The 13348-nt window shown below is 33.8% G+C and overlaps 1 protein-coding gene across 1 annotated transcript in view; it reads left to right on the top strand.

Moving 5' to 3' along the window:
* The window catches only part of MRE11 (MRE11 homolog, double strand break repair nuclease), a 68113-nt gene that overhangs the window by 15331 nt on the left and 39434 nt on the right, over positions 1-13348 (top strand). Inside the window, exons 4-8 of the mRNA XM_044669000.1 lie at positions 4513-4627; positions 6124-6309; positions 7287-7458; positions 8374-8454; positions 10130-10256. Coding sequence (XP_044524935.1) covers positions 4513-4627; positions 6124-6309; positions 7287-7458; positions 8374-8454; positions 10130-10256 — 681 coding nt within the window. The remainder of the gene's footprint in view (positions 1-4512; positions 4628-6123; positions 6310-7286; positions 7459-8373; positions 8455-10129; positions 10257-13348) is intronic.

Raw genomic sequence — 13348 nt, 5'->3', positions numbered from 1 at the left:
GCCATAGTCTTCTGGTATTCCTTTTCAATCTGGTCATTTCTGGTGTTCAATTGCAAGATTCTACCTTTTAAACAGTTATTTTCTTGCCAGATCTCTTCCATTTTCCTCAAAATCTCAGTTTTGAACTCTTCCATAGCTTGTGAGGAGTTTTCCTTATTTGAGGAGGGTCCGGATGCTTGTTTGTTCTCCTCCTCTGTTTGCTCGGTTGTCTGGATTTTCTCTGTGTAAAAGTTGTCAAGTGTTAAAGGCTTCTTTTTCTTGTTGTTATTCTTTCTCTTCTGAGCTTCCTGAGACTGGGTAGCCATCATTAGCCCAGCAGCTTCTCAGGTTTATCCTTGTGCTCAGTATCTGTCCGCGGTCTATTGGCTCCTGAGGTCTGAGTTCTGGTTTTTTCCAAGGTCAAGCCCCCTGGTGGACCCCCTTGCTTGATCCTCTGCAGGAGGTTCCTTTACAAGTCTCAGGGCATTGCTTCCACAGTCGTATACCCGTCCACGCTGGTTCCCCACTCAGGTTTTCAGAGCTTTAGTTCCTCGCTGTGTCTGCCTCCACCCACGCCTCCGCCTGTGCCTGTGCTCTCAGCCCGCGCTCTGCGCCCTGCGTCCACTCTCTGCTCCTGCCCTCAGATTTCTCGTGCGTTCTTTGGCTTATTGGGGTCCTAAATCTTGCTGCTCTCAGGAACAGGCCCCGGAGCTGCCAATGACTCGATGGGTGCCCCAAACTTGCTCTATTTCTTTTTAGCTGGCTTTGGCGCTATAGATGTTGTGTGTGGAGGGGGTGGGGGTGGGGAAGTTGCTCAGCCCGCAATTTAGTGAGAGCTGTTTCACCGCTTTATAGCATGGAAATGCCTCGATTCCACGTACCTTCCACGCTGTGCCCTATTGTTGGGTTCCTCCGTTCGTCTGGACTTGTTTTTATGTCCCCTTGTGGAGTTTTGTGTGTTTCGGTCAGGAGAGGTTAAGAGCTGCTTCTTACTCTGCTGCCATCTTAACCCGGAACTCTAAAAAAGTTTTTTGGTAGTTTGATAGGTATGGCACTAAATAGGTAAATTAATTTGGGTAGAATGGTCATTTTTATTATGTTAGCGCGTCCTACCCATGAGCGAGCAATCAATGTTTTTCCAATTGTTTAGATCTAGTTTTAATTGTTTGGAAAGTGTTTTATAGTTGTTTTCGTATAATTCCTGTGTTTGTTTTGGTAGATAGATTCCTAAGTATTAGAAGATTTCCAAGTATTTGCACAGAAACTTGATATACTTTTAAAAAGTAGCCTTGATAAAACCACATTTTCCCATCTTTTTAGTGATTAATATTTAGAATTAATGAAATGTCCATGGAGAAGCTTTAGTAAATGGAAAAACTATACTGATATTTAAAAAAATTTAGAATCAAGTTCACTTAACTAATGGCACTTGGAAAATTTGCTTTGACTGCTTTTATTATGTTAAATCTATTGACCGAAAACTGTTTTGCCAAGCTTTAGTTTGTGCATATGAAAGGCTGTGAAGGTTTCTAAAACTGAAATTTTTTTAAGTGGTGAGTTCACAGATTTATTTATTTTTTATTCAAAGGTAATTCACTGGGGACAGCTGGGTAGCTCAATGAATTTGAGAGCCAGGCCTGGACATGTGAGGTCCTAGGTTCAAATGTGGCCTAACAGTCCTAGCTGTGTGACCTTGGGCAAGTCACTTAACCCTCATTGCCCAGCCCTTACTGCTTTTCTGCCTTGGAACCAATAAAAAAAAAGGTATTTTATTTTTCCAATTACATTTAATGACAATTTTCAACACATTTTTTGAAATTATAAGATCCAAATTGTCTCCCTTCTTTCTTCCTTCCCCCTTAACTGCAGATGGTAAGCAATTTGATCTGAGTTACACATGTATTGTCAAAAACATACTTCCATATTGATCATTGTTGTAAAAGAATACTTCATATAACCAAAACTATAAATAAACTTATGTGAAAGATAGTATGCTTTGATCTGCATCTGACTCCCAATGGTTTTTCTCTGGAAGTGGATAGCATTCTTTGTCATAAGTCCTTTAGAATTGTCCCAGATCATTGTATTATTGAGAGTAGCTAAGTCTTTCACCAATTATCGTACAATGTTGTTACTGTGTACAACTAAAACCAAATTTTATGGGGCAGCTGGGTAGCTCAGTGGATTGAGAGCCAGGCCTAGAGAAGGGAGGTCCTAGGTTCAAATGTGGCCTCAGACACTTCCCAGCTGTGTGACCCTGGGCCACTTAACTCCCATTGCCCACCCTTACCACTCTTCTGTCTTGGAACCAATACACGGTGTTGATTCTGAGTCGAGACAGAAGGTAAGGGTTTTAAAAAAAAACAAATACAGCAACAAAAAACGCATTTTAAAAGACATAATTATACTTGCTTGTTTTAGTTTTTTTTAATCTTTAAAATACTTTTTAGGTCAAGAATAATTCTCTAGATTCAAGAATCTATAGGGAATATTGTAACTTATTACCAAAAATGTGAATTTTTAATTTTTCTTAGATATCTGTATTATGTGCTCTATTGCCAATTTTTCTAGTTACTCAGAATATGTGGTATTCAATAGTTTCTACTATAAGAAATTAGCAACATTTGTATTTGTGTTTCTGAAATAAAATGCTTTGAAGTTGTGCTTAAATACTCTTTCCTATTAGGTAATCCTTGTATATAAATCATAGATTAAGTTCATCCTGATATTTCATTCATCATTTTTATGGCCTGGTCTTTTTTTCCCTTTTTTCATCGGAGCAGTATATTTTAATAGCAAGAAATAGTTCATAATCCCTTGTTAACATGAATACTTATTCACCCCATATTTTATGAAAGACTTTTATATTTGTATATTTGTAATGTCTTCTTCCAAGGAACTTATCATATTTTTCATTGATCAGTGCTCATAAGCTCTTTTAATAACAACTCACATTTCTGTAGCACTTTAAGGTTTATAAAAAAGGATTTCCTTATAATAGCTATGAGGTAAGTAAAATGATAGTAGATGTTATCTAAATATGGAAGTAGGGCATAGAGATAATGTATTTTGTATTGCAGCATAACTGGGAGAGAAATACACTTTTATGTTCCATGCACATGATGTTCTTATTTACTTCCTATTGTCATTGCTCATTTACTTAAAATTGCCTTTAAATTATGTTAAACAATTTAAAAATCAGAGATAAATATGTTTCTCTTTTAGTCATTTAGCATAATTTATAGAAATTTTAGGTATAAATGAAATTTTTATTCACATGTCAAGTGTACAAAAGAATAATATCAGATATCTTTTGGGGAGAGTTGGTTGGTTTTTGCCAGTGTAATTATCCCGTTTAAGAAGTGCTTCCTTGGCTTTGGAGCTACTGCTTCCTACCGTAGTTTGTAAACTAAAAATAGCAAGAGGACAAAATTAGTAAATAATTTTATTTTTAATGTACTTATTGTCACAAGTGGAATAAAATGTTTTGTGAAATACATTTATTGTGTAAATATAGGACTGATGCTTTTTAAAGAAAATCCTTACTTTCTGTCTGTAAGATTTAAATTTAGTGGTTGGACTTAAATTGTGTGAAATAATGTGGTTGGTTGGAGTTATTATATCTCAAGTCAGAAGTTTATTTACAAAAATAGAGTGGGAAACAATAAGGTAGAGAAATGTGAGAGAGATTAGAGAAAATACCTGTACTAGTCCTCAGCCAGGAGGACCAGTATTGAATAACTACCAGCCTCCTCCAAGATGGAATCTAGTCTCTTAGGAAACTCTGGAAAGTAGTCAGCCCTTTTCACTCACCCAACTAGGTAGTCCAGGAGTCAGAATCCAAGGTTGATGCCAAGATCCAAGCTGCAGTCTAAGCCACAGTTTCCAGTGAAATTCCCTTGAAGACTATCTCCAGGAGACATTCTTCCCTAGAGTCACCTTCACCAGTCTGACTGCTCAGGGATTTTCATGGCTTTTATGATGGTTTCCCGTCCCTGCCCCTTTTCATGGGGACCAGTCACAGTTTCCAAATTGTCTGAGTTGTCACCTTGGATTCACTCTTTTCTGAGTGTGTGAACTCTTTAAGTTTCTGGATGTTTGAGTTTGGGCGAAAAGGTAGAGCACTCCAAGTATCTTGCTGGTTTCTCACCTAGCATCAAGTAAGGTGTGAACTCACTAAGTGGTTTGTGAGCTCCTCCACCTAGTTCAAGCTTGTGTTGATTCAATCAAAAGGTAGACAAAGGAGAACTAATCTTGTCCTCAAAATCTAGTGAGGTACTAAGTAGGGGTACATACTGTTATTGTCAAAGTATTAACTTCAACTAGGCAAAGAGAACAAAGGATTCTCTTTTCACCGTGTCTTAGAATTGATACTAAGTATTGGTTCTAAGACAATAGTAGTAAGGGCTAGACAGTTGGGGTTAAGTGACTTGCCCAGGGTCATATAGTGAGGAAGTGTAGTTGTCTACCTGCCCCTGATGCTTTCTGTTACCTAATAAATAGTTGGTTTAAAAAAAATATTGTCCCTTTCAGGATCTATTCCAGATGAAAGGTTATATCGAATGTTTGTCAATAAACAAGTAACAATGTTGAGACCAAAGGAAGAAGAGAATAGTTGGTTTAACTTATTTGTGATTCATCAAAACAGGTAAAAGTATTTGACTAAATTCTGTTATTTAGCAAGCATATGCATCTATTGTTTCTTCTTTAATTTTTTAGGTTTACTTCTTTACTCATTTCTCTTTGGTTTAGGATTAGGATGTATATTTAAAGTCTCTTTGTATTGAAACCTTCCAGCATCATAGGATCATAGATTTAGACATTGAAGGTCCTATTTTTTTCATTTATCTAATCCTGCCCCCTCATTTATGCATGAGATTTCATCTTTACAGTCTAAAATGCTGACATGTCTATAGTATTTCACCATCAATTACTTGAATCAAACACTGACTATTGTTTTTGCCTTTCTTTGTATCCTCTGCCAAGCACAGTTTCTGATAGGTATTTTATAAAGTGCCTGTTAACTTGGCTTGATTCTGCAAAAATTAATTTCAACAGATCTTAAATCTTGTATATGATTACCATGTGCAAGGCATTAGTAATATAAAGATAAAGATGAAAACAGGCCCTACTTTTGAGGAGATTACTTTCTTTTAGGGGGGAAAAACCACATATGTACATAAGTAAGTGGTGTGCAAAATAACTTACATTTGAGATCTGTATTATTTATTTCATTATGGCATTTAAAATGACATAAGAAGATAGTCATGAAAACCTGGACATTGTATGGTTTTTAGCTGTTATTTTGGGATAGTAAAAGTTAGGTAGCAATAATTCTTTTAATATTTTATAAATGTTTTAAATCTAACCATTTAGATGTTTAAACCTACGCCATTTAAAAATTTAATTTTATCTTACTATGGATTTAAAAATTAAGTTCATGTTGACAAAAAAAGAATTCTAAATATATTTTTCCTCTTTTTTTCTTCCTGCATTTCATCAATATTTTTGTTTTATATCAGTCAATACATTATATGCCCTATGACAACATTCAAATTATACATATGTGATAAGCTAAAAAAATGATATGAGTAAATAACAGTTAAGATAATAATTTGAGAGATTTTGCAGGGCAATATAATATTGTAATTTAAGTAATATAGATGTAAGTGCTATGTGTCATAATAGGGAAAACATTGTTTGAGTAGTCAAGGAAGGTTGACTTTATGAGATAGAACTTGTTCTAGGTCTTGAGAGTTGCTTGTTTGTTTTTTTAAAACCCTTACCTTCTGTCTTAGAATTACTATTAATTATCAGTTCCAAGGCAGAAGAGCCATAAGGAGTAGGCAATTGGGTTTAAGTCACTTGCCTATGTCACACAGCTAGGAAGTATCTGAGGCCAGATTTCATTTGAGGACCTCCTGTCTCTATGCTTGGCTCTCAATCCACTGAGCCACTTAGTTGCCCCCTTCAACTAAAAGTATTTTTGATCCATGTTTTATTTGATGTATATTCAGACAATCTAATAGGTTTTTTAAAAATTATGAACTGAAAGTATTGCTTTAATTTTTTATGTTACATTAAACATTTTTCTCTGTTCTGGGTATCTATGTAATATTTATTTTTCCCTTTATCTCGGAATAGAAGTAAACATGGAGCCTCGAACTACATTCCTGAACAATTTTTGGATGACTTCATTGATCTTGTTATTTGGGGTCATGAACATGAGTGTAAAATAGCACCAACCAAAAATGAGCAACAACTTTTCTATGTTTCACAGCCTGGAAGTTCAGTGGTTACTTCTCTTTCCCCAGGAGAAGCTGTAAAAAAGTGAGTTTTTGGCAGTTTTCATACATTTCTTTTAAAAATTGTTTTGTCAGTTTATAGGCTAAAATAAAATTATTCCTGATGCCCAAAGATAGTCTTTTCATGAGTCAGCCTATCTTTGATATGTTTTTAAAGTACCATTCATTCCATACATTTAAATTACATGTAATATTATAAAATTTAACCTTTTTACCATCTAATTTTTCTAATTTTATATTTCTAAGTTTTCTGGTATTATCTGAAGAGGAATCTATTAGTGATATCTTGTGATCCTATTTATGTTTATTGTTAAGTCCTTTTAACATTGGAATTTTCCTTTACTACAGTATTTCATGTTAATGTTGCAAGAGAGAATTATCAATAATTCTGTTTCTAAAAATAGTTGCTTAGCAAAATATAATTTGATATACCATTAAATATGATCACAGTTTGAAAGACTAAGTAGAGTTATTCATATTAGAAAGGTGTCCTTTTGCATACCTTGTTTTATTATTTTGATTAATGTTTGGTTACAAAATGATTACCTTTGATTAAAATCATGCACAATTCATAGAAATCTTTTGTCTCAAGATGTTTGTCAATTCACTGTATTCCTGTTTCTTGTTGAATTAGATTATGTCTTAAGTTTCATCCTCTATATAAATATAGAATAGTTTTTGAGAATTTGAAAGTCAAGCAAGCTAATTTTTCTTCTTTACTCCTCACTTATGATTATGATAAATCATTTTACTTTTTAAAATGCTTTGTCATTTGTTTGATATGATTCTTGGAAAAATTAAATTTTTTTCATAAGAAATTTTTTTTTGCTGTAAAGTGCATTTACCTGAGGTTTACATTGTAAAATCATTACTTTTTAAATGAATAATTTTATTAAGCCATTTAAAATATTTGTAGAAAGTATGTTAAATATACAACAATTTCTTTATAAAAATTCAGAAGATTTTGCATGTTCAGATATGCCTTTTTCTTCATTATTTTAGACATGTTGGCTTACTGCGCATTAAAGGGAGAAAGATGAATATGCAAAAAATTCCTCTAAAGACAGTACGACAGTTTTTCATAGAGGATATTGTACTTGCTGATCATCCAAATATTTTTAATCCAAATAGTCTTAAAGTAACCCAGGCAATACAGAATTTTTGTTTGGAGAAGGTAAATATTTTAATTAATAAAATCACTGGAAGGGGTGGGAAAACCAGAATATTTTTGGTTTTAAAGTTATTCCATATCATTTGAATTAATTTTACTCATAATTTAAAACATGGAACAAGTTGAATAACTTAAAATTAGCAGAAATCTTTAAAAAGAGAGAGAGATGAAACAGTATATTGAGATGTTTCCTTAATTTCTAGGGATGATTTGGGTCATTGGATGGTTATTTTATTGAGGCATTTGATGAAAGTTGTCAAATGGTATAGATCAATGATGGTGAACCTTTTAGAGACAGAGTGCCAGGCCCCACACCCACTCCCAGACTAAGTGCTCTGCACCCCTCCCACTCCCCATGAGTGCTGGGTATGACCTGTCCCAATTTTACCTAACACAGAGGTGGGAGAAAGTGCTCTCATTGAGCTGCTGGGAGGAGGGGTAGGTGAAGTGAAGAATGTCTTCAGCAAGTGTAGAGAGGGGGAGAGGAGTGGCCCAAGCACTCTGCTCCCCTCCAGCTCTGCTGCCTGTGAGCCGCCCTTCTTACCCTTGGTGTGCTCCCATTGGGCTGCTGGGCAGAGGGGTAGGGGATGTGAAAAAATGTCATCAGGCACAGTGGAATGGGGGAGGGGAGCAGCTCTGCCAAGTCCCTCTGCCTTTCTAGTAATGAATTTGGCAAGGGGGAATGTCAACTGAGTGCCCACAGAGCGCTCCCTATGTGCCATCTTTGGCACCTGTGCCATTGATTCGCCATCACTGGTATAGAAATTTTGTAAGAGCTCATGCTTAATGAAAGATTTTCTCTTTAGGAAGTGGGAAAAAATGAGCTTCTGTACTGATGGCAGAAAGGAGATAGGAACAAAATAAAATTAGATGAAAATAATTTCTGGTTGCTAATTTTTTATTTCTACTTTTATTTAGGTTGAAGAAATGCTTGAAAATGCTGAAAGAGAACGTCTGGGAAATCCTCGGCAGCCAGAGAAACCTCTTATAAGATTAAGAGTATGACCTACTTATGAAAAATATGCATTTGTTTACATAGCATTGATTGCTTTGTAATGTAGATTTGAAACTTTTTTTTGGTTTTAATATGTTGTAATGATGTTTTATTAGTAAAACTTAAATCTATCAGTTAATTTTTCAAATTGTTAAAATAATATACAGGTAAGAGGTATTTCTGTTTTGAAGTAAGGCACATGATACTACTGTGCTAAGAAAGGGAGCTGAGGTTGATGGATTGCTTGAGCTCTGGAGTTCCAAGATATAGTAGGGCTAAAGCCACACTAAATCCTGCACCAATATGGTGAGCCCTTGAGAGTATAGGACCACCTTGCTGCCTTGGGAGAAGCAAACCAAGCCAGGTTGGAAAACTGAAACAGATTAAAGCTTCTATACCATTTGTCATATGAATTGCATCTTTGAATATCCCTTGGACTTCTAGCCTACATGAGATAAGGAGATTGAGTTTCCAAAGTGGGAAAAAAGAAGAGAGAAATGAAGAAAAAAGAAGCATTTTTAGTATTGCTGTTTATTTTACTATATTTAAGATAATGTCAGCAGCATTTTCATATGTTGAGCATTTCTTAAGATCTAGAAGGCAGATGAAGCACTTGTAGATGATAATAATAGTTGAAATTTATATAATGCTCCAAAGTTTGCTGCTTTTCTTCTGCTTATTATCCCTCTTATTTTTCCCCATTCTTTACATATAAACTACAGTATTCTCCTTATCTTAGCACAGTCTATTTGATAAACTGTTCTTCTTGCCTCTTAATATCCTTACTCCTACATTTATCCCTTTCAACCCAGTCAAGTCAGTGTCCTTCTCTGATTGCTTTAGAAAACTCAAATGATTATAGTAATCATTTAAGTCTTAAGTTAATCTCTTTCAGTGCACTCAGATGTGTTCCATCTCTGACTTCTGAAACCTCTCTGATGACTGAATTTTGTAATATATTATTTTTTAAACTATCTTAACCAAAGTACATAGAACTTATAGGTAAGCATATCAATAGAGGCTAGAGACATTTAGCTATAGATGCATACTACGTGTAGGAAATAGCAGATCCTTGCACACACAAACACATAGAGGGACAGGAAATTATAATTGAACCTAAAACTGTAAAAGAAAAAAGATGATTGACTTGTGTGGACTTGTGTATTAATTTTATATAGAATTTATTTTTATTTTATTTTATTTTTTTTAAACCCTTAACTTCTGTGTATTGGCTCCTAGGTGGAAGAGTGGTAAGGGTAGGCAATGGGGGTCAAGTGACTTGCCCAGGGTCACATAGCTGGGAAGTGTCTGAGGTGGGATTTGATGTGTATTGATTTTAGTCTATAGTAGTAGACTAGATTAAGAGCCACTAACTAGCTTTTAGTAGCCAGCTCCTTTTGCTAATATGGTAGGGGCAATAATGATAATATTTTATATTTGTATCATTTTTCAGTTTTTAAAGCATTTTCATACAGAGTATCTTATTTTTAAAAGATGACCATTAATATAGGTTACATATTAATTTGACTGACTACTAGAAAGTAGAGAGTGGAATTTTATCTTTTTTTGGTGTAGGGAGAAGTTGTTTTCAACCTTTCTTAGCTTTAGACCTCTTTTGCAGGACAAAAGACCCTATGGACCTGTTTTCTGTTCTTTATAGCATATCCTATATATTTATAGGTTGATTATACAGGAGGATTTGAGCCTTTCAGTGTTCTTCGCTTCAGCCAGAAGTTTGTGGATCGGATAGCTAATCCAAAAGATGTTATTCATTTTTTCAGGCATAGAGAACAAAAGGAAAAAACAGGTAATACAAATATTTTACAAGTTAAGAAAATGAATATTGTGTTCATGCAAATCAATCATTAGTGAAAGAAATAGATAATGACAAAAAAGTTATTACTCTTTCTCCCTTGATATTTTAGGTAAATGAAATACTAATACTAGCTATAACTAAATCATTTGCCTTCCTGAAAAAATAGATAAGCACTGTAACTTTTATTATGAATATTACATTTCACTAAAGAATGTAAGACCTCATCAGCTGATATGGAGTATGTAAGAATTTTGTAAAATGCTACTGAATATTTTCTATAAGAGAATGCTTTTTTTTTTATTGGGAGGTGAGAGGAAAAGAAAAATTTTTTTGTTAAAAAATAAATAGAACTGCTTCTGGTAATTTATTTTGAATAGTTTAGAAACTTTACATATAAAATTTTATCAAATCTATGTAAATATTTCTTGCATATCTGATCTAAATTTTTGCATCAGTCCTTTAAAATTTTATAACTTGAAACATTTTCAAAATACTCTAAAGCTTAGAAAGAGGAAATATCCTATAACTTCTTATTCAGTTATTTATCTATTAGTTTTCATGGTATTCCTTAATGTTCATTAAATGATTTTGTTTCCTTATAAGAAATATTTTTCATTAACTATCTATGCACTTTTTGGCAGACTGATTAAAACAAAAATATCATATGATAAAGCAAAATGAAGAGCCTAGAATTTTTATTACTGAGGAATCTATATCTAATGGATTTATATTTTTATTATGAAACCAAAGTGGGAACAATTTATATTGTCAGAGTCCATTTGCATTTTAAAATGTAATTCATTATCTAAACTTTTAAAATTATCTAAACTTATTAACTATTTTGAAACTAAAGAGAAATGAAAATAATCGTACAGAAAATCATAAGCTTGTCTCATTCACAGGGCAGTAGAACATAGTAACTTTAACAAGTTAATAACTAAATCATCTTGTTTATTTCAGTGCCTTCTGAACTTTTTTTTATGTGATTCTTCTGGATGTGGTTGCTTTTTTGAACACAATAATAACTATAGCACATAGACTACTTTTCAGTTTGCATCCATGTTTCTTTATTTTATTTGTATTTTTCTTATAAAGCAATAATACCCTATTTTCCAGTTGCTCCATTTTTTTTTTTTTTTTGCTATTAAAAGGCTATCTTCAGCCTTTAAGAGGTACAATTCTCATACTGGGAACACTTGATCAAAGGATTTTTATCTCCTATTGTATAATACAATATAATATTTATATGGGGTCAGCCTATGTTCTCCTAAAATAGTGCAACAATTCACAATGCTAGTAGTATTGTAATAGTCTTTATTTTGATCTATATTATTATCTATATTGTAAAGTTCTTTATCACCTTAGCCCCACCAGCATTCAATATTATTTTTAATTACTGTTGCCAGTTTAATGGGTATAATAAAATTGTTTTAATTTGTATAGCTATACTTAGTCTTTCAGGTTAGATAAGTTTTAATTTCCATTTCTGTAATGATCAGGAAGTTTGTCTTTCAGATGGTCATTGATCCTTTGTGTTTCTTCATCTAAAACTGGCCAAGTTGTATGTATCTCTTTGCCACTTTTTGGGAAATAAATTTTATAAATTTATGCCAGTTCCTTATGCATTTTTAATGTCAGATTTTTTTTGGTAAATGTTTGTAGAAAAGATTTTTGCCTCAATTTGTTTCTTTTCCTTTAATCTGTATACATTGCATTTTGTTACATAGAAATCCTCTATTTTTATATATATAGTAGGGCTCCATATCTGTGGGAGATAACATTCTAAGAACTATATCAGGTGGCTGAAACTGCAGATATAAATGAACACTTGCTGACCCCATAAAAATGTACTTTCTCCCCATTTTGCCCCTTAGCTCAGCACTCTGTAGGCCCTTTTTTTCCCTCCCCACAAAAACAAACTAAAAAAATGGAAGTGAGAGCCAAAATGGGCAGGCAACTATTGCTATGGGTGGAGGTCAGAGCTTTCTCCAGGCAGAACTCTGGCCCTTCTTGGGGTGACTAAAGATAACCAAAACCATAGAAAAGAGGACTTACTGTGTTTCCATCAGTTTCATCATATAGACTATCTTTTATTTATTGAAGAGATAAGAATTTACTGCTTCTTTGTGTTTGTGGTAAATATCAATCCCATTATCTTCTAATATTTGTGTGATTTTAAAAATTAAATAACCCATTTGGATTTATTTTGCTTTGTGGCTTGTGAAATGGTAGAGCTAATTCTACTTTTCCATATTTCTATCCAGTTTTCCCAGTAGTTTTGTTGGTAATTATATCGATAGTGCTTTTTGATTTTGGTTTTAGCTAATACTAGTCTAGACAGTAAACCAGGCAGCTGGGTAGTATAGTGGATAGAATAATGGAAGACCTAAGTTCAAATCTAACTTCTCCAGCACTTAGGAGCTCTGTGATCCACTTAACCTCTGTCTGCTTTAGTTTTCTTTTCTGTAAAATGGAGATAATAATAGCACTTACCTCCCAGGGTTGTGAAAATCTAATGAGATAACATTTGTAAAACACTTTGCAAGTCTTAAAGTGCTGTTTAAATGCTAGTTATTATGTTATTATTGTAAGCTATTTGGTTTATGTATTAATGATAATTTTAAAAAAATTTACTTAATTTAACATAACAAATTGTCTTTTTTTTTTAACCCGTAACTTGTGTGTATTGGCTCCTAGGTGGAAGAGTGGTAAGGGTGGGCAATGGGGGGGGGGGTCAAGTGACTTGCCCAGGGTCACACAGCTGGGAAGTGTCTGAGGCCAGATTTGAACCTAGGACCTCCTGTCTCTAGGCCTGGCTCTCAATCCACTGAGCTACCTAGTTGTCCAACAAATTGTCTTTTGCCTCAATTATCAATAAATTAGTAAAATGTTTTTAAGCCCCTGCTGTGTCAAGCATATACTAGGCAGTGGGGATAGTAATACAAAGAATGAAGCAATCCATGTTAGTAAAAAAAAAATTATGTTTAATAGGGAAGACAAATATATTTATAACTTTAAAGAAATATAAATTGAATAAATACAGATAAATATAAAGCATTTAAATACAAGGCAATTTGAGGTGG

This window comes from Gracilinanus agilis, chromosome 3 (genome assembly GCF_016433145.1).
Source record: "Gracilinanus agilis isolate LMUSP501 chromosome 3, AgileGrace, whole genome shotgun sequence".
NCBI lineage: Eukaryota > Metazoa > Chordata > Mammalia > Didelphimorphia > Didelphidae > Gracilinanus > Gracilinanus agilis.
This window is presented reverse-complemented; position numbering and strand designations above follow the sequence as displayed.